General features: G+C 33.8%; 4 protein-coding genes across 4 annotated transcripts; 2 read left to right on the top strand and 2 right to left on the bottom strand.

Annotated features, from left to right (window-relative positions):
* Positions 1-3502: 3502 nt before the first annotated feature.
* Positions 3503-8871, top strand: TRIADDRAFT_55093 (uncharacterized protein; the record flags this gene model as incomplete). The annotated part of the gene is made up of 24 exons (XM_002111247.1): positions 3503-3573; positions 3881-4010; positions 4262-4327; positions 4577-4682; positions 4798-4916; positions 5083-5153; positions 5260-5352; positions 5453-5544; positions 5619-5774; positions 5852-5914; positions 6021-6157; positions 6241-6369; positions 6419-6495; positions 6600-6775; positions 6895-7004; positions 7106-7182; positions 7335-7426; positions 7726-7892; positions 7957-8007; positions 8108-8171; positions 8258-8334; positions 8412-8515; positions 8606-8649; positions 8717-8871. The coding sequence occupies 24 exons, from the start codon at positions 3503-3505 to the stop codon at positions 8869-8871; spliced, it is 2427 nt and encodes an 808-aa protein (XP_002111283.1).
* A 519-nt stretch (positions 8872-9390) lies between these two features.
* Positions 9391-13633, bottom strand: TRIADDRAFT_55092 (uncharacterized protein; the record flags this gene model as incomplete). Its single annotated transcript, XM_002110711.1, has 13 exons — positions 9391-9552; positions 9666-9798; positions 9958-10013; positions 10123-10254; positions 10506-10603; positions 10725-11134; positions 11380-11409; positions 11912-11943; positions 12021-12152; positions 12857-12940; positions 13116-13209; positions 13377-13501; positions 13598-13633. 13 exons carry the CDS (start codon positions 13631-13633, stop codon positions 9391-9393), a joined length of 1524 nt encoding a protein of 507 aa, XP_002110747.1.
* Positions 13634-18801: 5168 nt separating this feature from the next.
* On the bottom strand, positions 18802-22270 carry TRIADDRAFT_55091 (uncharacterized protein; the record flags this gene model as incomplete). Its single annotated transcript, XM_002110710.1, has 5 exons — positions 18802-18955; positions 19054-19135; positions 19309-19449; positions 19577-19792; positions 21514-22270. 5 exons carry the CDS (start codon positions 22268-22270, stop codon positions 18802-18804), a joined length of 1350 nt encoding a protein of 449 aa, XP_002110746.1.
* A 2019-nt stretch (positions 22271-24289) lies between these two features.
* On the top strand, positions 24290-26506 carry TRIADDRAFT_21983 (uncharacterized protein; the record flags this gene model as incomplete). The annotated part of the gene is made up of 10 exons (XM_002111246.1): positions 24290-24507; positions 24678-24780; positions 24851-24945; positions 25054-25116; positions 25216-25345; positions 25432-25559; positions 25643-25862; positions 25962-26092; positions 26201-26272; positions 26449-26506. 10 exons carry the CDS (start codon positions 24290-24292, stop codon positions 26504-26506), a joined length of 1218 nt encoding a protein of 405 aa, XP_002111282.1.
* Positions 26507-27216: the final 710 nt, after the last annotated feature.

The raw sequence follows: 27216 nt of genomic DNA, 5'->3' as shown, positions 1-27216 counted from the left end.
AATATAGGTAATAATATTAAGTTAGAGTAAGTTGACAGAATTGACGTCATACTCGTAGTGTATACAAAATTTTAAATATATTGTCATTAATAATAAGCTATTTCAGTCGCACCTATAACAGCCAGGAGTCCTATGAAAGATTTTACGATTTTAATTCTATAGTAGTACTGTGTAGTATACCATGTAGGCATGCACTGTACAATACTTGTTAGTACAGAGTCAATGTAATTTTAAAAGACAGAAAAGTAGTTGTTTGCTACCAAAAACTTCATTTCATACACATACTGTCCTATCCGAGCATCTTTAACATGTAAGATTACACGACACTAGATACAACTATACTGAATTTACAGTATACTGGTTACTACTGAAATAACGAGAATCTTGAGCCATATTTTTAATACTAATAAGCCGATCGAAAGTTGATTGTTGACGATTGTACAGGACAGTACATTTAAATAATTGTACAATGGAAAGTATTTCAACATCATTTCCAGGCTGCATACGAACGTACGTAGATTTCTATTGCAAGCATAATTTTTCGATATTCTATTAACAACTGTATGTGCATGAGCACAATCAACTGAAAGCTTGATTTACAACTCGTTCACAGAATGAGTGATCAGTACGGCCCGTTTAGGCATCAATTTTGCCTACTTTGGTATGGTAGAGTAGAGTGCAAGAGTCCTTATGGATAAGATGGAAATTGTTATTTTGTCATTCATTAATTGTTCACTGCGAAAGCAATACAATACTGTAGTACTGTATACAAGTCTATTACCGGTCCAGAGTATATTATACAGTATAGGCATGACGGTAGTGTGTTGAATAAAACGGACAGAGACTCCTGCGAAATAACTCTGGATTATTGAAGTATGTTACTAGGTATATGGCACACGGCTAAACTACTGTCATGGAAAGGTGGAGAAAAGATTCTTCATTAATATGTAGTAGAACATGAAATTTTCATCACTACTGTACTGTCGAACTTTATGGTCCAAATTTTACTTGATCGACTGCAATTATGGGATCAACGAACGATATGATAATATATTGCAATGTCATTCTAGAACAAGTAACTTACCTGGCGTTCACAATACGCAGCTTTTAGCTTTTTTAATTGTGTATTACGCTTGATTTTGAAATGTACTTCAGTATTATCCTATAAACAGAAATGAATACCTTAAGACGCATGCCAGACTTAGTATAAAAGCAGCACTATACCATGGCCGTTGTCAAAACATAGCAGGTGTAAAGGTACTACTTGGACAAGGTAGCCATGACCTAAACATTACTATATTGTACTAGCTTGTGGAAAATGCATTATACAACATTGATCCATGTCGATCAAAGCAGGGTAATTGCAATTTGATAATGATAGGGTTTATCTATTGAAATCAAGCCCAAACCGAGAGTAATCCACTATTTTATCCACATGTAGTCTACTGCCAAAAAGTCCTACCGTCGTAGTCCATATAGTACAGTATCATGTCATCGTCATACCTGTCCGACGACTTTGATGTTAATATGATCACTTTCGGGTTTGATTTCCTTTGCATCATCCTATTAACAAGACCAGCAATACAGAGTGAGGATAAAATATTGAAAACAATCCAGATGAAGGCAATACTTTACCTTTTGATTAACCTCAGACATGATGAATTGCTATTTTTTTGCAGGGGACTGTCGATATCTTGCAATCGTTGTGAGAGTTTGTAGACAGAATAGTGATTTTCAAGTAGGCTGAAGTAACTTGCATACAGTATGTACTGTACACTGTAGAGTACAGAGTACTCTAATCACCAGGTGATTTTTCTTTTGCCTCGTTTACTATACCCACTCGTACACTGTATAGTGTACAGTGTACAGTACTGTACGAGCTGTAACAGTACAGTATAAACGGTCCAGACAAGGACTGTAGTGACGCTGTTTCGTACTGTACAGTACAGTACTGTAGGTCATAACGGTTCAAAATGCAGTTTCGTTGTACAGTATTGTAGAGTGGTGTACCTCCTCCGAAGCACAATACTAAAGCCATTTTAGTTGCAATTGCCGTTTTAGCCTTTCCTTTTAGGACTACTTTTCACCTAGATGACATCTCTACAGTATATATCGGGAGAGCCATTCAGTAGATAGAAAAGTTGGCGCTTTTCAAGGGAGTTGAAGTCTACACAACGACTCCATCTTGCACAAGGATCAACAAAGGTGATTATTACAAAACGAAAGAGTCGATAGCCAAGCACTCACGTGGAACATGACCGTCTAGGTGGCTACTGTACAATATTGCACATTCTTGCAACGTGTACAGTACAATATTGCAAGGGACTTGTTTCAGTTTATTGTACTATACAGGACTGAGTGTACACAACTGTCTACTACTAGTAGTGTAGTGAAAGAATCGATCACCAAGCACTCACGTAGAACATGATATTCTATACTGTACGTATATTTGCACATTCTTGCAACGTTTTCCAAGAAACTTCTTTTGCTGTACTGTAGTGTACTGTACAGTACAGCACGGTAGAAGCATTGTCCGTCAATAGTACTGTGGAATCCGCGACTACTAAAAGAGAGGATTGCTAAATGATCGTGTTATATTCGTCCCTTGCCTACAACACGTACAAAATGTAAAATGAAGACAAATTTTGCAATTTGATTTACTGTAGTCTAAATTTGGAGAATTTTTTCTCCACTATCGACGAAGACAATCTTACTGCGGTCCAGGTCCAGTTCTGCTCCGAACCGAACCGTGCCTGTGTAAGAACACTACAGTGTACAGTGTACAGCAGTGGCTTGAAGACCGTAAAATACCGTACTGTACACTGTACAGTGCATAGCAAAATCAATGTCACTATAACATGCTGATAGTACTGCTTTTACACTACATAGTTGTCATCTAGCATGACATCATAGACTGCACAGACCGTAGGCGCATAGACTACCATAGAAAGTCTTCCAGTCAAAGAAATTAGCTAACTGCTTACAATACTCGGTGTACTGTAATCACCAAGTGCCCAACTGCCCATGCGACGAGGGGTAGACAAGAACGGACTGTACGGTGATAGGCATCATACCAGTACATAGCAAAATGAATGTCACTATAACATGCTGATAGTACTGCTTTTACACTATATAGTTGTCGTCTAGGATGACATCATCGACTGCACAGACCTTAGGCACATAGACTACCATAGAAAGTCTTCCAGTCAAAGAAATCAGCTTACCACTTACAATACTCGGCCTACAGTACTATACACAGTACAGTACAGTACTGTACTGTACTGTAAACCCCAACTGCCCATGCGACTAAGGGTAGACAAGACCGAGATTCGTTGCACGCAGCTGAACACTTTAGCTCCGGTGGAAAATGCTTTTAATGAATGCTCCATTTTAAAGCCAATTAATATACAAGCGTATCCATTTGTGTCAACGATACGCTACTGTCGTATTGGAACTTGCAAGCAGTGATAGATTCACCGTCCTATTACATTATACATAGAAGATGGAGTTACAAGCGATCAAACATAATCGCCTATTGACCAAGAATCCTCTACTCATCAGTAAAGATTCAAAGTAAGTTGACTGCGCGTTGGACAGCCTTGAAGAGGTCTTCAATGAATGATTGTCCACGTCTTCAGCTAAATGCAACTTATCCTTTCACTTCAGATTCATCCATGGCATATCTTTCTATTAATTAGTCCATGTATTATCGTAGTAAAGTGATCAATTGGAAATAGTAATGATATCGATTGTTGTTTCCATCATCAATGATAAATGATAAATGATAATAATGATAGGGCTTATCGTTACGGATGAGCACGACTTGAATAGTAGCGTCTGCAGTGCTAAATTAATTCAATTTCCTTTCTTATACTGCTAGGTATATCTTTTGCTATTGTCGCAATATTATTCAAATCTTTAGCAGTAATACCGGTCAAGCTATTAGAACATTAGTAGGACACCGCAATACTATAACCCATTGCCTATTAAATCCTCACAATTTCCTGCAGGTAAAGCATACTAATCAATTCTTACCTTTACAAGAGACTGTAAAGTTAACTTGATGGACCAGTATTAATTTGCTAACATATCCGATAATTCTACGCTAAAGTGACAGTCATGTGTCCACGTCTATTTTACGTATGCTATATTGGCGATCAGGAAGAAAATAATTGTCTAGCACTAATATATTGATCAACTGTAATGACATTATTCTTTATCTATCGTGGATAACTACTTTCTATCCAACCAATTGAAATAGCTGATTTCTTGTTCACTGGATGGACAAGTAATATATTGGGACTATGATGCTGGTACTCAACTCAAGGTAATAAAGTCTTGCTAAATGCAATGTAACTACGCCATCAATAACTGTGTAGTTATTCTCAACTGTAACTCGATGAAGATAAAAACTCTTTATTTATTCAATTTGCACTTGCCTAAGCATGCACTTCTATATAGGCTAGTTTGTGTCTTGTACTTACTATATTGACAAATTGAATGATGATTGTGACTCTACGCATATCGAACGATTCCAATATCTCGACAGTATTAAAGACTTTAACTCACTTTATAGGTATTTAACGCTGATTGTCCAATTTGGAGAGTAATACCATTGCCCGGCGATGAATCAGCTGCTATTGTAATTAAATCCTCTAAAAAATCGACATCGACTAAGAAAGGTTTGATAGCCCGTCAAGATAGCAATAAATAATATTACTCGTATACATTGTTATTGAAGCTGCAATAACGATTATAAATTGTTCTACCAAAAGTAAAATCTTCAATTATTAATAGATGGCCTAGCCCACGTCATACGTGCAAAGTTGTCTTTAGAAGATAAAAAAATTGCCTACGTAGGAAATACACTATTTTCCGTAAAACCAAACACTAAATACTGTCAACTTTCACCTGACGTAAGTTTTGATCTAATCTGTAATAGGATTCTGCACCTTTAGCTATACAGTATTAAGTAGTGGTAATCTTTGATAGATATGACATGATCACACACTATCGTAGAATCCGATATCAACCTTTTGGCTGCGTTCTATTATTATTAATTTTCACACGCTCTTACTGTAGGGGGGTTATATTGCGTCTATAGCCAAAAAATCATTACGCATTTACGATATCAAGACTGGTAAATTGTCAAAGTATGTTACTAAGAATTCAATTTGTTCCTTACGTTAATAAATTTCTATATTGTTTTAGTTTTACTTGTTTGCGCACTAACTTGTGAATTTGATGTAATCTGTTTAGATTTACTAGACGAGTTCGTCTTACATGCTTAACTATTCATCCATTAGAAGATTGCATAGCCACAGGAGATGGTCAAGGCAAAATTATATTATGGTATAGCTTATGACAACTGCTATATTAGAATGATTGTATATAACGGAGACGATGGCCAAATTTTAATAGGAGCTATAAAAGTCATATAAAATTTTTTTAGGCGTCGTTATCGAATAATGAATGAAGAACCGATACAACTAGAATTGCACTGGCATGCTCATCCAGTCTTAGATATCCAATATAACATTGATGGTAAGGGTCTATTACCAATTTGCTCTTGTTATTTGCGATTAACACTGCAAAACATTGATTGTATATACGCGTAGGATCTTGCTTACTTTCTGGTGGAAGTGAAGGTGTATTAGTGGTATGGCAATTAAGAACAGAAACTAAACATTTTTTACCACGTCTTGGTAGTTCAATTGTTCATATCAACTCTAGTAGTAACTATTCTATTGTTGCTGTCAGCTTGAAAGATAACGGTTAGTAGCTTAAGTAAAAGGCTGTAATAGAAATATTTTGTAAGCTTCTATCTTAATTCTTAATCTCAATTCGATAGTGATACATTTAATTTCACCATCGGAGATGGCAATTAAACAATCAATTCAAGGTCTACACAAAGGTGTGACGATAACTTTGTAATAAACAACTAGACTTTCATAAGAGAATAATAAAATACCACGTACATAATACTATATAATTTAATCGATTTATTTTTTTAACATTAGCTTGTGAGTTGTACCAGCTATCTTCTCCAGTACCTACTGGTTTAGTTTATGATCCTAGATCACGTGCAATAGTTCTTAATAGTATTCCTGGAAGCTTACAGTTTTATGATATTCATAGTCATAAAACTACCAAAGTAGTAAGTATTATATATATTTACCATTCATTGTACTTGCTGCTTTCCCGTAAATTGATGTTAGTATTCTATTTTTACATTGTCAGATGGATGTTGTTGGTCAAAACTATGTAGTAAGCCATAGCAACAAGTCAACTAGCCTTACAGATGTCACTCATGTTGCATTCCATCCAAGTGGAAATTGGCTCGCAACTGTAATGAACGTTATTTCTATGGTAGATTTATTAAAGCACAAATATAATTAGTAACTATTCCTTTACGTAGATTGAAAGCCGTAACAACAAAGATTCCGTTGCTGAAATGAAATTAAAATTTTGGGAATTTTCAGAAGTTACTCAAAGGTTCTGATACTGTCACTTTTTAATAAACACTCGTAAAATTAGCGAAAGAGAATCCTATTCGAATAAAAAATCTATTCTTTTCTTTTTAATATCTATTATCATAGTTATACCCTAAATACCACTGTGGAACCTCCTCATAGTAAATTTGTTACGGCAATTGTATTCAGACCAGAGAATGATACCTCAACTATAACAGATCCGTTACCTATGCTTGTTACTACGGATTCTGGCGGCTACATAAAGACATGGTTACTAGATTTAAAATGCGATAGTATTCGTGGTAGGTCTCATCATAGACTATCGATCAATTCGATTGATAATAATTTCAGCAATACACTGCGTTCTCATTGGATTACATAATATTGTTAGTTAGACCTAACATCATATTGCTATTTCTAGATGATAAGCCAAGTTGGACGTGCTACTCCGTAAGTCACTATCGTGACTCACCAGCAACGACTGCAGATTTCTCACATGATTCATCATTATTGGGAGTTGCTTATGATGAGGTAGCTGATTAGTTGCTGTTGCGACTATATCAATTGCAACATAATATAAGCAAGCTATTCATAACTAATTTATTCCTGTTACATGGCTTTGTAATAATAAGATCGTAACTTTATGGGATCCAAGCAAAAATGAGATTCAGAAAACACTATCTCACTTGATAAAATCTGAAAATGTTCGGTATGTTGAATTATTAGGGCATTTTATAACTTGAATATGTTATGTACTGTATAATGCTGGGTACTATATTCTCTCTAGGCTTAATTTATTACAAATCTAGCATATCTTTATAGAACTTATCTAATTCGTTAAATATTACAAATTTTTTAAAGGCATATGGCTTTTGGTCGTAAAAGTTGTTCTCATCTCTTAACAACAACCACTAATAGGCTCTTATACGTTTGGAATCTATTATCATGCACAAGTAACCAAGCTTTTTCAAATTAGTATTAACTGTAAATTAGTGTGTAATTATGTATTTTTAATTTCCGAAAACTGAGACACTTCACTTGTATTTCTGTAATCATAACAATAGTCCAATGGTGTGTTCAATTACGCGTATCTATGCTAACAAAAAGTCCTACTACGAACCACCAAGCTGCACTGGTTAAAGGGAAGAATTCAACGTGTGGTAATAAAAATGATTAAAAAATACTATTAAGTTGTAGCTAAATACTTTGATAGATCGAATTAAGAGGTTATAATTAAATTTTTTATCTGCAGCTCTGTACGTTTTTTCCCCGGATGAGAGTAAATCAATAGCGGTTTTGAGAGATTTTAGCAATCAACAAATTATTAGTGCTATGTTTGTGCCGGTATCGCAAGCACATAATATACCATCGGACTCTTGGTTATTCAACCAACGTTACTATTTTATTACAAACTCCCAGGTATGCTTTTTACGCTACATCGCTATACGCGATAACTCGTGACGCAGTTTTAATATCAAATTAGGACTTATATTCTTTGGAGCCAGAAGATCGACAAGATGATATCCACGACGAGGTAACCTAATACTTCACTGCTATTCTTACTGTTTATTATATTAATTAATCAGCGTTCTATTGCAATTCCTGTGTACGCTATTAAACATGATGCGTATTAGAGTACAACAAATACAGGAATATCTGAAGAATCTCCATTTGTACGTATTTTTGGAGAATTTGAAGGTATACAGTTTTATCAATTATGAATTCGTTGCTTAAAATGTGGTTGATCAGTGTTGCCTCTCACACTTGTAATAATATAATCACAGATACACTTCCAATGAACGATCGAAGTCAGGCATCTGATTTAACCTATAGAGCTCGATACTCTAAAAATGTGCGAGAGGTAATTAGTCGAATTTCGTAATTATAAGTTTGCAGAACTTTCAAAATTTTTAACCTTCGTTCTCATTGTTAAAACAGGTTTTTATTGGGGCGTCCCATGTTCTGCCTTCGATGACTACAATATGTGCTCAATTTGTGAAATCGTCCCTTGAAGCTACTGCGATTGCTGACTTGCCGGATGGGTAATTTGAGATTTATATTCTCTAATTATGCACTAATTGCTAAATTTACATTCTTCGAAGTAAAATAACCAACCATAATTGACTTTTTAGCCAAGAAAATGGAAATGATTATAGCGATTCTGAAAGCGAAATTGGTAAAATAAGAGGGTATAACGTGCAAATTACTCACATTGTATTTGACAAATATTTTATCAATTTTAGATTCAGCGAATTCAGACGAAGAAATTGTAATAAAACCTCAAAATGACGAAAGAATGCATCAGTTGCAACCGATGGAGATCGATCGTAACTTGGACAACACAGAAATGAATTTTGATTGGATGGATGAACTCGTTAATAAATTCCAGTGTAACTGAAATTGTTGCCTTACATCGTTAGAAATTTTGGCTGTATTGTTTCAGTGAATTTGGATTAAATTGGATATATTGAGAAACCATGTTTTGGATGAAGAAATTTTTATTATGTCGAATAATAATAAATATTTTATATAGCTTCAATATATTTTGCTTTGCCAAGTTTCTATAAATTGTCATTCATAAAAGTACTGTCTTGTAAAAGTCTTCCGGATAACAATAAGAACGTAATGTATCATCAACTAAAATATTTCTGTACCTAAGATCTAATCGTCTCTTAGAAAAAGTCCAAATTATTCAGTTTATTATTATACGTGAAATGAACAAGCTACTAGCACTAATAGCCGTATGCAATTGGCTATAATGAAACAATTTGGAGAGTCAACCATAATTGTTCTAACAATGGGTTAAACTAGTCATTCAGGACTACTAACTGATTTGTACACTCAGTTGCAGTTTGCATTCATTAATAACATTTATTCCAAAAACTGTAAATACAAGTAATTAAATCAAATCTATACATCACGTTGGTAAAACAATTTCTAGTAAATGAGAGTTAAAATGTGTTCCAAAAGAGAAACAATTTCCACCTCCACCTAACGTAAACACCTGTTGTCTACTTTTACCGAGGCAAACGCTGTCATGGTTGTGTAACATCAGTATTGGCTTTTCTATGCATGGTTCCTAAAAAGATCATAGTATTGGACTAAGCTTTATACTATCAACTGTAAAAAATAAAATGAGTAGCTGAAATATCAGCCGTATTATAGTCGATGATCTACTGAAATTTCGCATACTTGTAATAAGAACATTCTCCATGTGCGATTTTCCAAATTAATGTCAATTAATGTGTTAGTACACGTTAAGAAAGGATCTATTCCACCAATAACAAGTAGTCTATCTTCCAAAACATGGGCTGTATGAGAGTACCTACAGGATGATATCAAACAGTCATTAAACATGCATTCATCATGTTACTCTTTAAATTATTGTTATTACTGTATTGCGCACATCCGTATTAGATGCATTCATTTAGCAATCAAGTACAATGAGAATACGTATATGCTGCTCAATATCGAAACGTGTTACCGAGTTGGGAGTTGTGGATTAAATTCTAAACTAATCCAATTCATAGCTAATTCATCCTAATGAACGATTTTGATGTAATAATTATTATCAGATATTTGCTCTTTTCTCCATGTAAACAATTAGCATAATACTATTTAGTGATTGTAGCCATCAAACTTAACCGACCTTAATATTTAATGCACTAATGCCAATAGCGGGCTTAAAATCGAATCCTAAGCCTCCATAGACAACAACGTAATCCTTCCATTTGCATGCTGTGTGCGAATGTCTAGGAGATACCAATCCAGCTACTGATACCTACCACGGTTAATAGTTTGTATTAAGTCGTTTATAATTTTTATTTCTAAACATCTAATTTCATCTACTTGCAAGAACAAAATATAGAAAATCAACCTGCAGACCCAGAACTACAATCCCTATGTATCTACTTTACAGCTTAATATAAAAAGGACATATTCGGCATTACAGTACGGAGTTGCAACTAATAGCAGTATAGCTATTATTACGAGTATCTGAAAGTAAATCACTATGGTCAACGACTGCATTACCCTAGACCATTTTCGCGAGGCAAATTCAAAAATATAAGAGTCATTTAGAGTAACCATATTCGTAGTTATTCCGCCAAAAATTAAGCATTTGCCATCATCTGATCAATTAAAAAAAGTAAGCAACACGTTTTAATTGCTGGTATTATCAATTTTATATATAAAATAGTAAAGGTTACCATAAATGTCAATCAATAACACTATCACATTCAAGCACGTTACCAATTATTGTCGCAGTATGTCTCCATCGAGCTGTTGGCATATCACCGCTACAAGCTATACTCTCCCAGCCTATGTCAACTTTATGCTTCAACTGAGAGCTTGTAGGTGTTTTTGCTGAATCACCTTCTGTAGTTGATTCATCTGTATGAATTGGTTCTAGATTGAATGTTACTACAATAACGTCGCCGTAGTGTTTGAGGGGTGAAAGTCTGCCACCGAATATAGCTATCTTATTATCACTAATAGGAATAACGGCATGAAAAAGTCTCGGATTATCCAGTTCGGTCGAATTAACTAACGTAATTTCTTTCTTCGGATCGTTAGTTATATGAAATACCGATATATCGGACAATCGTCTATGACGAGAATCTGACAATAATCCAAAACCTCCAGTAACAGCTATGAACATGCTATTATCAGATGGTGATAAATTAAAATTCAAAAGACAAATTTTATGGCCAAATCGTCGAAGATTTTTAGTTCCGTTAACGTCTAAGAAATTGCAGTTGGAATATATATCGGGTTTTATCCTCTGTGACCCATCAAGAGACTGATAACGCTTAAACTCTGCAAAATATATATACCAATACATACCTTAGCCTCATGCAAATTGAAAATTAAGCGTAATGGCAGGCATATAGAGTAAAAATAATACCTCCGAGGATTGCTTGACACTGAAGCGATCCTACAAATGCACAAATTAGGATATAATGCGAACATTTTAAATGCCATTCTTCAAACTCGTCAAATAATTCCAAATGTTCAATACGTTGACGTTCTTGCTGTCGTAATTATAATTTTTGATTAGTAGATACGCTGAGAGCATCGACATAACATTCTGTAAAATCTAAGCAACAGTTCATGCAGTACTTATCTCATCACCTCTGGGAGTATCTTATAATAAAAATCGTTCATATCGAGGATAACGCTATCCGACCACCGTAATGATTCATATCTGCGAATTTGAGCTATCTTAGTAGGATAGCTATCGATACATTTTAGTGGGGATCCTATTTGCTTGAAATGGTTTCGCCTATTATATTTGGATTTCCAATTACAGCAATGTCATAAATGCAAGAAGTAGTATAATCATATGTTATATAATTATCAGCATGATAACTTAGTATGAACTATCACTGTTTACTAAAATGCCTTATTGATAAATTTTTGTCCAGCTATAGACTTACATGACTCTTCCAAAAGCATCATTAGGTTGTATCTGAAATAAAGCAGAAGTATAGCCGTAGGAAAAACATATAACTAGCACATTAGGGAAAGTGTAATCAGTCAAATTACCTGCTCATAGGTAACAAACATTGCATTACTGAAGAATTTTGAGGCCCAACCTATAATGTTCGATGAGCTATGGCAAGACGATGAAACAATATTGGTTACAATTTTTTCAAACAAAGTTGCCACAGACAGCGTCTGTTAATTATTGAAATTTCGCACCTTGAAGGATTGATATAAGTTAAAACACACTCAGATAGGATTAGAGTAGGAGACTGACTATCTATGCCATGGAATAGAAGATTTTTTTCAAGTACAGGTAGATTTTTTAAGTCTGAACCGATCAATTTATATCCTTGAGTTGAAATTCCTATTACATAAAATTTGTTTTAATGGTTAAAGTTACTATAAGTTAAGAAAATTCGCATAAGAATAACTCAGCTATGATACATGGAAATAAATATAGTTGCTAAATCACCTGTATCATTATTAGAAGTGTTCGAAATCTCGTTTCCTATTGCATTCTTAAGGATATCATTATTTCTGATAAGTCTGCTTTTATTTTTTACTAGTTCTGGAAAGTCTACCTATCTCAATCCAATATATATTTAGCTACAATAAGTAACTGATAGAGGAAGAAGTTTTGAACTTCATTTTAACTTTACTTGAAGCTCATGGTTTAAACGGTAAAAAGAAGCTAGACAACACAAATTTGAAGATGTTATCTTATATAATATATACTGTACATTTCTCATATGAAACATATCAGTTAAGGTATCTTATCCCTCATTACAAGTATAGGAACAAGTTGAATTGCTAATATGATTAAAACTACTCGTCAAACATTATGCTGCACATTGCACGAATATAACGCATATCGTAAGAGTGTATGTATCACTGACCTCGTAGACAATTGTTGAATCCAACATATTTAATGAATGATATCGGTAGTATAATGTATCAAAGCCAGCACCTAAAGATAAAATCTATATTCACATACATTATATTAATCGGAATGAATAAGCAAGGTTATGATGTGAGCTACAATTTTATCAAGCACAACTTCTAACTTGAGAATAAGAATCTATAGTAGAAATGGTTTTACACTCGCTATTATGTATAAGCTTGACTCAATAATCATTGTAGTTGGTGCTTACGTACTTGTTTATTTTTGTTAGCTGCTTCATCATTATTGCTATAACTTAAAAATTTTCGAATTACAAAGTCTATTGCTTTAGCTCGAATATAGTAGCCCCTACAAATTCAGACAAGGCAACAGAAAAGTTAAAGTATCAGGTTAGTCATAACTTGGCAAGCAAATTCTTATAATGATGGTATAAAATTATTTAATGTCAATTATCCATTTTATATTTATAGTCAATATCATCCCGAATCAAACCTAAAACACATATAACATCATACCTATTTATTAATGGTGATCTCCTCGCTGGCTTTTGAACAACATATTGCAAGAAATCATCTTGATAATAACCATGTTTAGCTGATGATAACTTGCTAACAATACTGTTATCATTAGTTCCTTGAACCTACACAGCAATTATTGTATTAATCATATATTTATTGAAGAAATAGTTGACTGTATTCCAACAGCATCCATTTGTATGAGAATTAGGTGTACTTACAGCAGTATCACTGCGGCTCTTTTTGGTTTTTTTCATGGTAGTATAGCTTTAAGCTATGAAAATTGTCAGATATGTCCTAGTCTTTAATCAACATCCACTAATAAGGTAAATTATAGGTAGAAACGGATGATTTCCAGCTCGCTCCACCAACGAAAGTTCCATTAGCCATGTATGGCTGGCTCCCACCGCAAAGGATGATCTCTAATGTTATACTGAATTCAAATTATGATGCAAACAGCATACTAACAGTAATAACTAAATATCATGTTTGAGTTATAATATAGCAATATACGTCAACTTGTTCATACGATACAAGTAGGGTCACCCGGTCGACAATCTGATATATACTGTATCATACAGTAGTGTATACTCTATAGTGTATAGTAGTATAATTTTAGCAGCTCCCAGCAAGAACAGTTTAGAATACTGCACACCGTACACTAGATGGCTCTACAGCTCATATAAAAGCATGTTTTACTCAGTGCTATACGATACTATATACTCACGTGGAGGCATCGGGACCTGATCAAGGACCCCCCTGCTAACGCATATGCAGAAATATGAAATTGCCTACCGTAGTTCTCATCTTAAAACAGCGATAGCAATGCCCATTTTAGCTCAAGAATATAAATGATTACATAACTAAAGGATACAAGAGATTATCTGACGTAGATGAATCTATACAATAATAACAGCAATGGATAAATCTTGCCAACTCTAATTATAGTTTGCATGATTTATCCGTTGAAAATATATATATATATAACATATATATATATGCGTCTATATTAAGCTAAGAAATAGTTATTCGTATATTACGATTCTTGTCTGTAGTGGCTCCCACTTTAGAACAGTGATAGCAACGCTCATCTATTAATACTCAAAAATATAAATTATTGTTGCATAACTAAATGACGAAAGTAATTAGCCAACTAATAAGTAGATGGATCAGTATGATAATAACATTAACGAATCAATTATGCCGAAGGAGATATATATGCTAGGCTCAGAGATAGTTATTTATATTATACGATTCTTTAGTGCTTTCCACCTTTACAGTAGTGAAAGAAATGCCTGTTTGAACTCAAGAATGTAATTGTAAATCAAATGACGAATGAGATTATACGACTAATACATAGGTAAATTAGTACGATATAACATTAACGCATAAATCATACCAACTAAAATATCGATGTTAGGTTAGGAAATAGCTAACCATACTCTACGATCCTTGCTTATATTGTTTCCACTTTAAAACAGTGATAGCAATGTTCGCTAATGCTCAAGAATATAAATTATGATTGTGTAACTAAATGTCGAAAGAGATTATCCGACTAATACGTAGATGAAATAGTACGATAATCTTTACTTTTTTGACACCGTAACCTAGAAAACTTGGCCATGTGATCTCATACAATTCAATGCCGATAATAACATCAACGGATATTTAAATTATGCCAACTGTAATATGGATACTGAGTTAAGAAATAGTATTCTGTATCCTACGATCCTTGTCTCACTTTTGCGGCAGAAATGGCCGTTAATACTCAAGAATATAAATTATGACTTAATTAAATGGCGAAAGGATTTATTCAACTAATACGTAGACAAAATAGTAGGCTAAAATATCCTCTAACAATCTTTAATTAGTATTATAGCCATAAATCAGAAATTTTATTCTCTTGATCAATTTTACATTTTCTACACCGCAGCCTGAGAAGTTCGGCTGCATTATATAATTAATTAGCGTCCATTTGCTTACAAAACTTGTAACAAAAGAATAATTAATTAGATAATACAATCGTAAATGAAAATAGCAACACTACAGTCAGTATCTGCCAAGATCTCTTTACACTTTGAATAGATGACATTACGTCTATTGATTAACAGTAACAATGTCGGAAAACAAATTAATTGACTATTAACGACTATAGTTAATCGCTAGTGTTGGATATACCGTCGATAGAATAAAATTGGATTATTCGTATACAACATATCGAGATGCCTATACTTATCGTCATGGACGAAATGGATGATATATTAGCCCAGGTTGCGTCTATCATAGTCCAAATCATAACCATTAAACATCGCTAATGTTATCAATCATATTATTACAATGTCAATTGATATTCTTCATGATAGTATAAGAATGCATAATTTGTGTCAACTGTTTTGTTTAATAATATTATAATAAGAAATTTAAAATATTGATTATTACAACGTATAAAATGTCATCTGTGCCTAACAAGGGCCTACCGATAGAATAGATAATTAATTAGTCATTTATGTTCAACATGGCGTAATCCAATGGCTATTGAAAAGAGTTTTGTGTTCTTATTTTGTTATTCTTCACGGTTGACACCGAGTGATATAAGGTTAACATTCTCTTTCCACAGTGTTTATCTAACTTTATTAGACTTCAATGAGTACATTATTGGAAGAAAAAGAGTTATTACAAACTTATTATTTTATGCTATGAGTAATATGCAGGAAAATAAAGCTGTGCGTGCTTTCTGTTTGAATAAATTTTAAACCTATAACTATTGATTCTCACCAAGGTTAACGTAAGGATACACAGTAATTATATCGTAACAATCAAAAAAGAGCTTTGGATCTTTTTTTGTCAAAACAACTGGCCTATTGCAAAATAATAATAATGTCTAATACTATCTCAAAACTATCCGTTTGTTTCCGATAACAATAACATGAAACAAGGCATGGGTATAGACGATACTTCGGCCATTTTGTTATAACTGTAATTTCCTTGCGAAATATAATATTAAGTAATCTTTCACTTTATGCTTAGAATAATCTATTTTCAACTTTTAAGAACAGTAATATCCATGATATTATTTATTTTTCGCTTTAATTTTTTTTTCTTACTATTGTTGATATGTTTACATTCGAAGAACAAAGTAGAGAATATGGCTAACATTTTCTGATTACAACTGGACTAGAATCATACAACTGCTGACCGCTTTTATTCTATCATTCAAACATATGACTAAAATTGTAGCTATGACATTGTATCTGGTTAATTAATTGAATTATGTAGAAAGTCTACATGGAGGAAGAATGCCATGTTGCACGAGTACTCTATCATACGTTAAATTATTTGATCATCCATGAATGCTTGCGATAATATAATAGGATATTGATCCAACACCTGTCATTTTCATTAATTCTATATATTACACAACAAAGATAGTACACAATTGATGGTAAATTGATCTGTAGAGTAATAATTAATTCCACCCCTAACAACATGACAAGTGGTTAATAATTCATGTAAACTAGACTATTTCAACAATAACACCAACGCTTTCGTTAAAAGGGATTTTGTTACTTAGTCTATCCATTTTTTTCTCTCTCGAGATCTCACACAATCATTTACACTGTTCTAACCAAGTTGATCAAAATTTTCAAGTACTGCTACCACGAGGCTTTATAATTATCTAAAAGTTAAGTAAACGTAAATCTAATTCAACTGCGATAGCAATCCATTTGGCAGCCATTAGTGGTAAAGGCTTTTTCGATTGTTAAGTTAACTAATCCATAAGATCATCGATCAGTATGGGTAATTCCAGTGTTATCGATAATGAAGAAGCTAGTTTTTCGTTTCTATCAACTTTACTCCAGCTCGGATGGTATACTACTGTGGTTATGATTTTAATAACTCATATATTCAAGTTATTATTAATTTCGGTGGTAGTTCGACTTCGTGCTAAAACTAATCTTGTTATCGGTAGTTACTGTATTTGTGTTATAGTTATTGCTATCCTATATCTAATACCGCTTGTAATGAGTAAAACTACATTTGAAAATCTAGGATTAATATGCCAACTGATTAAGCGAGTATTTTATCCATTATTTTCGATCAATATGCACTATCATATCTGCCTTTTAAGTATGGATAGATTATGTGCAGTTGGTTGGTCTTCCAGTTACGAGGAAATTATGAGTAAATCAAGAGTGGTAATTGCTATTCTTTGCTTATGGTTATTCTCATCATTTGTAACTATTCTTCCTGTTGCAGTATGGCTACAACTAAATCATCAATCATGCCAACCTACTGGCAATATTAACATGTTCAATTTGTATTCTGCTTATTCGCAGATGTTTACCGCCTTACTACCAATTTTAACAGCAATGACAGCATCGATTGCTATATTAATTATAGTAAATCGCTCCAGTAGTTATCGCTTACATAGTACCAATAACAAAGCAGCACATAAAGCTAATAAAACATGGAAAGCAACTAAGCCGATCCTAGCTATGGTTATAATTTATGTTCTATCTAGCCTACCTTTTATGGCATTGCAATTTTTACAGCAATTTGAACTTATTTCACACAATTCAGTGATCAAGATAACTACCCAAATATGTCAAATGGTTGCCTATTTCCTTTATGCAGTCATTCCAATTAGTATGACAGTCATGAATAGCGATGCAATGGGAATCATTACTTCCTTATGCTGCCGCACACGTCGTTATGTTCCTGATTCCATTAATGACGTAATAAATCAACCTGAATTGGCTACTAGTTAAAATATAGACAATAAACTAAGAACTAAATAGACAGTTTAATAAAGAGAGGACCCTTCATGTGGGATATATAGCGTATCATTTTATTAATCAGCCGTCAAGCCTAGTTACAAATTCTTTCTTCATTAATAATGTATTATGTATAAATACAGTCATGTATACCATAATTTTGATTAAATATATTCATAGAATTTAAGATTGCTTATATAAATATTAGTTGATACAAGTCATGATCCAGTTATATGTATCTTCATTCATAGTCTATAAGGTTTTCTTATCTTGCAAGACTATTCCAAAATAATAAGTCTTCTAATTACTCAACTTATCAATATCTATCAGCACATGTTGTCATAATCAGGTAAAGTACGTATAATATCCAACTATATATCCTATGCACCATGTATCTGCTATTATAGTACTGTACTTATATAAACTCATATGATTGATAATTACACATTGGTACATCGACATAGGCAATCAATAAGCGTATATTTACAACATAAGGAAGGATCAATCATCACCAATCGAAGTCATTTTATGACCGTGTAATTTATATACGTAAATAAGGGGTTTCAATAGTATATTCAAAGTCAGCAATAACTTTAGCAGTAGTTGCGTGTAATCTTTAACACTTTTATAATGGTTGTTACTAATCTGTGTTAGTGTTTGACTAAAATTTTGTTACGTTTCACTAATCGTAATTCTTGCACTGTACTGGAAGTAATTTTTTTACAGCCAGTAATATCAATAAAATTTAGAAATTTTCCGCTACCAATAGCGAGAAAACTATCGTCGTCTACCTGCTTACACCCCCTATCAATGAAGAATAGTAAATAAAATCACGTTAATCTTCTTCTGGCTTATTACTTGGAACAATCATTGTTCGATTTAACAAGATAAATTGGCGATACCTTAAATAAATGGATATTAGGTTAGGAAACAACTCTGACACCGCAGTCAATCTTTCAGTCGCTATATCACAAAATGAAATATCTGTAAATAGAATAATGATAATTTACCGAACGTTAGTACCTACTCCGTAACCGGTACCGGATAATGTCGTTTTTGGTGCGGTTATAAAAAATCGTTATTTACTACAGAATTAATCAGTAAGAGCAAGTATAATTATTGAAAGGGGGTATTCGTATTCAAATGCTTTAACATACCTAAATGTTGAATGCTGCGGCCGTTTAGTAGAGCCATTTCGTATAAACCATAACCATTTATTTTATAACATTTTTCAATATTTAATTTGATTAAAGGTAATTTGCCCAGTTTTGCTAGCATTGAATTATCGCAGTCTGTATCTAAAAATAAAGAGGGCAAAAATGGGTTAATCTTTCGATAGTAATTATTTTTTTACCATTTAAATTAGGATCCACGCGATTTTGTATTGGAAAAAAAAATTAGTTGTGTTAATCATCGTTAATGTACTTGATAGATTTAATTCTCGTAGTGTCGGTATTGCTTTAACTAGCTTCTGTGCAAACCGATCAGGTAACGAATGGCCACTTAGATCCAAACAGCTTAAATTAGAATTCTGATGATGTTGCATTAGGAAGGAAGTTAATTCAATTCTGGCATATGCTAAAACGATTCTTTTTAATTTCATAACTATAGAAGGATTTTCCACCACCTCGCCAACTTTATCTACATAATTGTCAATGCATAACAGGGTATTAGTCAAAGCATACTGTAATACAAAATTGATGCTTTTAATACAGTAACACTCCATTATGTCCATGAGAATAAAGTAATGGCAGTAATTTTTAATATGACATCGAGATTACGTTATGGTAATTGGCTAATGTAACGTTGTACTAATGTCCTCTTTTATTACCAGAGATCAATTGGTGATCATATAAGATCTCAATTTGCTATCATAGTAATTACTTCTGATTAGGTATCATAACGGTTAGCACTATAATGGTATACGACACTGGGACAGATTATATTAGGGCATTGCCAGAAATATCGAATGTTGGAAATTATACAACAGTTTGAATTAAAGATAATCCTACATCAAAATCAAAAGGTTTTAATTCAGGAAAAAAGCTTAGCATTTAATTTTACGTGAAATCTTGGCTAGTCAATATCTAATTATATTTTGCAAGGTATGAGTAAGTACCAAATGTACTAGGTACACTCCTTCATTCCAGAACAGTAGATGGCGTCACCAATGTATGCAAAAGTGTAAAACTGCAGCTGTAACCCAATTGATAATGTTGCAATTTTGTTCAGATTGGTACAATTAACAGTTTGCAATCAGAATCTCATTTTATGATCATAATATCAACTAAAATTGTCACTATACACCAAGGAATCAATGGTACAAATGCAAATATTGTCAGATATCTACATTAAATGACTATTTAAATTAAGTTATTATTTTCAGACAGATCCTGCAATAACTTTGTACTCTAGTTAAAACGATATAGTTGTTCAATATAAATATACGAATATTTATCCTCATATTTTTCCATCCTGCAATACCAGTTTAACGTCATTTCAACTATGCTGTAAATAGTTTAACGATTTCGTTGATCACAACGCTATTAATGAAATAATCGTGAGCTGATTATGATGTACTTGTTTAGAGGCCCTTTTAGTTTAGTTATACTTTTACTACCAAAAGTGTAGTCTGATTTCCATCAGTCGCCTTTATTATATGGTCAATGGGCTAACGAACGGACGAGTACCTAAAGGCAATGTTATGTGTGCCCATCTAGTTTGGTAAAATACATATAGTATTGGATTTTAAAATGCTAATTTGATAGCTAGCAGCAAACCAACGTTTGCTTGATTTAAATTAGTATACTAATAAGTGAAGATTGATGTACATTTCCCTTATGATGGAATGATTATATCATAAAGTAACTAATTTATGAGGACTCTCTCACTAGTACTTTTAAGAGGATAGAACTATGGCATAGCTGTCAAGTAAGCGAGTAGATTCGTAGAAAAGGAAGACTATTCATAAAATTGATCGTTATTGCTATAGCTTAGAGATACCAAGTATGGACGATCAATCGGTTACAAATAAATTCAATTCAAAAAGTAATTTGATTTTTACTTTGACAAGTACTCTCCTAGTTCGAACAAGTGAGTCTGTGACTTGTGCAGGTAGCGTCGATGCTGATATTCTAACGGGTAAAAATAGTATCGTTTCCTAGGGAAACATACCTATTGACTAATCATAAAATATATCTTTGGGGACACGTAGTATTGATGATCTATTAATAGGGTTATAAAATCAAAGAGTAGTTTGAAAATACGTGGGTTATACAAGTAAGAATAAGCTGAACTAACAAGCTCGTGATTGATAAAATAATGTAAGGCGGGGATTGAACTGATCAATCATCTCAACTTACCATGCAAATGTAATTTTAATCTCATAGGCGAGAATATTAGGTAAAAGGTCGATTTCCAGGCTCTATTATCCGATACATATTGGCTATCTTCTAAGATAGAAAATGAGAAATCGATTTCTTCCAGTCGAGTTAAGGTAGCTAGCGCTTTGCGTATACCAATACCGGTAAATTTACGACGATTAATGGGCACTGGACTGTGATAATATCGCAATCGCAGTGTTGATAATGACGGACAATTGGAGCAAAGTTGATAGAGTGTTTTATCAGTTAATGAGTTGTAAGCATCTAAAGCTAATGTAGTTAAGTAATTGAGATGGATTAAAGTATCCAATAAAACTTGATGATCAAAATAGGAGCAATTACTTAATTGAAGATGAGTGATGGAAGTAAATTGAATCATACATCGTAACATATCATCATCGATCATTTCGAATTTTATAACTGTAATTGGCATATCTAATGCAGCGATTGCTTTCAAAATAGTCAGATCGCAAGCTTTATCTTCTAGCTCAAATTGAGTGATCTTTCTAATTTTCATCGTGGACCAAAATGGATCTTGACTACTTATCCTCTTCTTAAGAACAATTGTCTTGCCTAACCATAACAAAGGACTATTGATCAAATCCCGGCATTGCCAATCTACCAACGATAAATGAGACATATCGCTAGAATTCAAATAGCTTGCAATATGGGTTTTCAGTTCGTTGGGTAGGCCATGCCAACCTGTAGGTTGATCAATACAAGCGATTTTACTCATTTCTTGGCCTTAAAAGGTAGACATGATGGCCATGATTTGATGATCAAGAAGCGCAATCCGATCGTAGTGATGAAGATGGATAGATCGGCCACACTCTCTCTCTCTTTCTGTCTATACCATCCGTCCAACTCTTTTAGTAACTGTGTATCATGTATGAGTGCGGTTCTATACAATGCACAGTAGGATTGTAGCGGAGCGGTGTTATTTTCATGGTAGATTTTGACACCGACTACTGTGTATCATGTATGAGTACAGTTCCATACTATTCTATGTTGTAGGAGAATGGATCGTCAGTGAAAAACGTCCAATCCAGTCGCATTGTCTGATATAAATCTCACTCCACGACTACTGTGTTCCATGCATGACCGCGGTGCTATACAATACTGTATTAGAATAGCGATTGTTGGATTGTCGAGAAGGGGTGAACCAGTGTACTGTATATTCAGGAACTTCTCAACCAATTTTCATCTCCCCCCTAAAGTCTTGTTCCAATTACTAATCTGCAATATTTAGTTTTACTCCTGCTTTTAAAAGCTACAAGTATTTTTAAAGAAAGGGGCTAAAATTTTCTGAGAAATTCATTGTTGAACGCCAGTCCATGGAGCTACTACTCGATGCACCTGGAAGAGTAGACAGCAAATTCTTCAGACAGACAGACTTTTTGAACACAAATGAGGTCCAATTATTTATGATCGAAAAATGAGTTACTTTGTATGGATCTTGAGCGGTACATTTTCTTAATTACTTGTACCAATTTAACAACATTCGCGACTTTATGCCAGCGTTTTAAAGTAGATTTCAAAGAACAGATTTCAATATAATGTTACTTAATTTACAGCGATAAGCGAATTACAGAATCGAAAAACTGCGTTAGGACATTATACAAGTACTGAAAGCAGAAATGTCTGTCCGTCTGAGCAGAGTTTCCTGTCTGTCCATGTCCACTACTTCGCCGGTCTACTGCTATATTTCACCGTTGCATGAATGGATTATGGTACTATGCAATGTTGTACAAAGTATATTTGGGCACTACCAAACTGCATGGATCTGTATATATTCTTTTTTTCAAGCCCTATCATAATTAAACTGATGATTAAAACTGAAATTTACCTTCAAGAGCTCTCCAAAGATTCCAAATCGAGTCAAAAATTCGCAAAAATTGATCGCAAACTGGCAAGTCATGATGACCGCAGAGTGTACAGTACACACGACACTACAGTACTTTGTATTGTAGAAACGTACTGTAGACTGTATTGGACATCGGACAACGGATACTGGAGTGAATGAATGAGGTGATTCTACTGTTCCGTACACCAATCCAAGAATCAGTATATTGTATAAGGAGCGCCGTATCGTATAAAGATACTATGCAGTAGAGAGTAGGGAGGGTATCGTTGCTGATTTGCTATCCATCGTTTTCCATCGTAAGTCCGCGCTTGCAGGCAAATTCAAAGCATTCAACGTCTTGAGATCTCCAACAAATTTAGATATTCATGCACTAATTGCATACTTTTCTATGCATGTATACAGCCAGTCTTAAATGTTCAATGTATACCTAGATATACAGGGATAGAAAATAGAGTCGTTGTAAAATTATCAGCTCCAATAAACTCGTAGGTAAGCAAGCTTCTCCACCTCTGCAGGCTGCAGCTCCGATAGAGCTCTTTCCTCATCGCTACTATTGTATCCGCTACATAATACACATTTTAAAAGGAAAGCATACCAATCCACTACAAGAACGTTATCATCACTGTCTTAAAATAGATCGTTCATGAGGACAATTATTCCAGCACTGTGCTAGAACGAATTGTTCAAGTGTATACGTAGGCAAAGAGTGTCAACATGGTATCCGAAAGGAAATACGCTTAAAACTATCAAAATTGTCGTGGTCATTTCGATCGTTAATATCTCTTATATAGTAAGCGTTAAATACGATCACAAACGATCCATTTCATTTTACGGCATACAAATTATTTTAGTATTGGCAATTGGATACACTACAGTGTGCCAATGGCTAGGATGAATATCAGCAGGATTTGGAACAGCTGCTCTACTCGTAGAGTTCCTCTCACATTCTTCAAAACAAAGTTATTACCTCCATCGTGTCTTCTTCAACGTCATTATACCACAGTCATGGGCATAGAAACAAGTTGTGATGATACTGGTGTTGCAATCGTTGATGATCAAGGTCGTTTGTTAGGCGATGCTTTACAATCGCAGTCATCAATTCACAAGCCGTAAGTTATTAGCGTTAACTTAAGTAAACATAGTTGAATCTGTCTTATCGCATTGCTTACACCATGGCAAAGGCTACGATCGTATAGACTCGTTTCTTCATCATTGAGACAATAATTAAATGGCAACATATTAATTCTGATATTCTAACCTTATTCTTCATTCTGTATAGTCTCGGTTGGGGAATTCATCCTGTAACTGCTGCCCAACTGCATGAACGCAATATCCATGCAGTTGTACAATCGGCATTGCATAAAAGCAATTTAAAAATTGAGGTAACATCAATTCATTGAATCTTAAAATTTTCCTACTATCATCATAGTTAACCTAACTATTCATCTATAGGATATACATACAATCGCCACAACTGTTGGACCTGGATTAGCCTTCAGTTTAAATGTCGGTTTAGATTATAGCAAGAAGCTATTACAACAGCACAAGTAAGTACAATATGATACCAGTTGAAATTGGCAAGATAGTATCGGCTGGCCGCTAATACGATATAATCACGAAAGCAATAAAGGAATTATCTTCATTTCGAACTGTAGTAAGAGATTCATAGCTGTTCATCACATGGCTGCTCATGCATTAACTGTTCGTATGCTAAATCCGTAAGTTGTATTAAATATATTTATCCAATTTACTGTATAATTGTTAATTCTTAACATCATGAATGAATCTTGACAATGTCAATATTTTTATTATTATAGTATCGAATTTCCCTATTTAGTCTTACTGGTATCCGGTGGTCATTGTATCCTGGCTGTTGTTAATGGTCCTTGCGAATTTTATCGCTTAGGCTCTACATTGGATGATGCCCCTGGTGAAGTCTTCGATAAGGTACAGATATTTCATGTTATTGTATTCAAATACGTTAAATACTTTACTATTATATTTGTTAACTTGCGATCAATTCTAATTATTAGGTTGCTCGAACGTTAGAATTACATACTCATCCCGAAGTAGGCGACATTGCAGGAGGTCGAGCTATCGAAATAGTTGCAAAATTGGGAGATGAGAAAGCTTTTAAACTACCTCACATTATGGCTGGCGTGTAAGCAAAGTTTTTTAGCTTTGATGGTAATATTTTCATAATATGTAAGCATTCATATTATGCCATTTGCATTGCTGTAATAGGCGAAACTGCAATTTTTCATTCGCCGGATTCAAGTCTGCAGTAAATGCTCACTTAAAAAGAGTATCTTTCGCTTCACTAAGCGATTGGGATCAACAAAAAATGACGATAGCCGCTAACATGGCTGCCTCATTTCAGTATTATCTAACGTGGCACATTGCTAAACGTGTTCGTCGTGCATTGGTTTTCTGTAAAACCTTCAATCCGAAATGTCGAACTTTGGTATTACCTTTATAAATTTGACATACTTGTTAAACTACATGCGCGTATTCAGTATTTAACTGTAATGACAATATAAATTCTATATACATCTTCCTTTAGGTAATATCCGGAGGTGTTGCTTGTAATAATTATATAAGAAATGAGCTCGATAAATGTGCTACAGCATTCGGATTCCAGCTTGCCTGTCCTCCGCCGTATTTGTGTACTGATAACGGAATTATGATTGCCTGGTATAACATTACGTTGTGTAATATTAATTAATTATACTATATAAGTAACTAGTAACTGCCATTGTTTTATAATTAAAATTTGACCGTTATAGCTTATGATTTTACTAGGGCTGGTGTAGAACATCTTAAATCCAACACTGCGACAATTTTAAACCCCCAATCTGTTATATATCAACCCAAGTAAGTTCATCATAAAAAATCTATAATAGGCCTTTCCAATTATCGTTTACCTAACTGATATCGAACTGCGAGTATTAACACGATACCGTGCTATGCTATCCAATGTCTACAGTATTGCGTAGGTTTTAACAACTTATTATTTTATCGCCAACTAATTCTTTTTTTACTTATTACAGATGGCCTTTAGGTGTCGATCTATCAGATAGAGTTGCAAAATCCAATATTAAAGTCTAGCTTACACGGACTTTAAAAGATAAATTTTTTCTTTGAATTTAGTATGCAATAATATCGGCTAACTATGTTATATTGATTGAATTTTTATTATTGCTTCTGGTCTAAAGGAAATCGTTAATATTGTATAATTTACAATCAGAAATCACAATGTAAGATCTGAAACATTTTTAGTGACTACCAGATTTTTCTATATCTGATACTATCTCTTATGTATATTTGATCGTAAGGTTTTATGAATATTCTCTCAAAGTATTTACGTTAAAACAATCTCAAGAAATATACCAAAGAGTGTAACATTGTAATACGTAGCGGGAATCCAATACAAAATTTTAAGATAAACAATTTTAAAGTAAAATTTGAAAGATCACTTTGACACTTTTTAAGGTCTGAAACGTTATCGCAGAAGATGCAAGGTCTCACCTTATCTTCTTAATAATATAGTTACCGTAAATCGATAAGCATAATAATTTGTTTACTGCATATATAAATACCCTGCGAGCAATATTGTACACCATATCGCAGAAGTCAAAGCTAGATTTCTATACATTGCGAAAAACTGAATAAATTATATTCTAAAATTAAATAGTTAAAATCGCTACAAATAGGTGGCAAAGTCAAAGTCTCGAAATTTATAATATCCAGCTGGAGCATTAGTACTGCAATATCAATACTATTATTCAGCAATTGCGTGGACAGTGATAATACATGTA

The sequence above is a fragment of the Trichoplax adhaerens genome, genomic scaffold (assembly GCF_000150275.1).
Source record: "Trichoplax adhaerens TRIADscaffold_3 genomic scaffold, whole genome shotgun sequence".
Classification (NCBI taxonomy): domain Eukaryota; kingdom Metazoa; phylum Placozoa; class Uniplacotomia; order Trichoplacea; family Trichoplacidae; genus Trichoplax; species Trichoplax adhaerens.
This window is presented reverse-complemented; position numbering and strand designations above follow the sequence as displayed.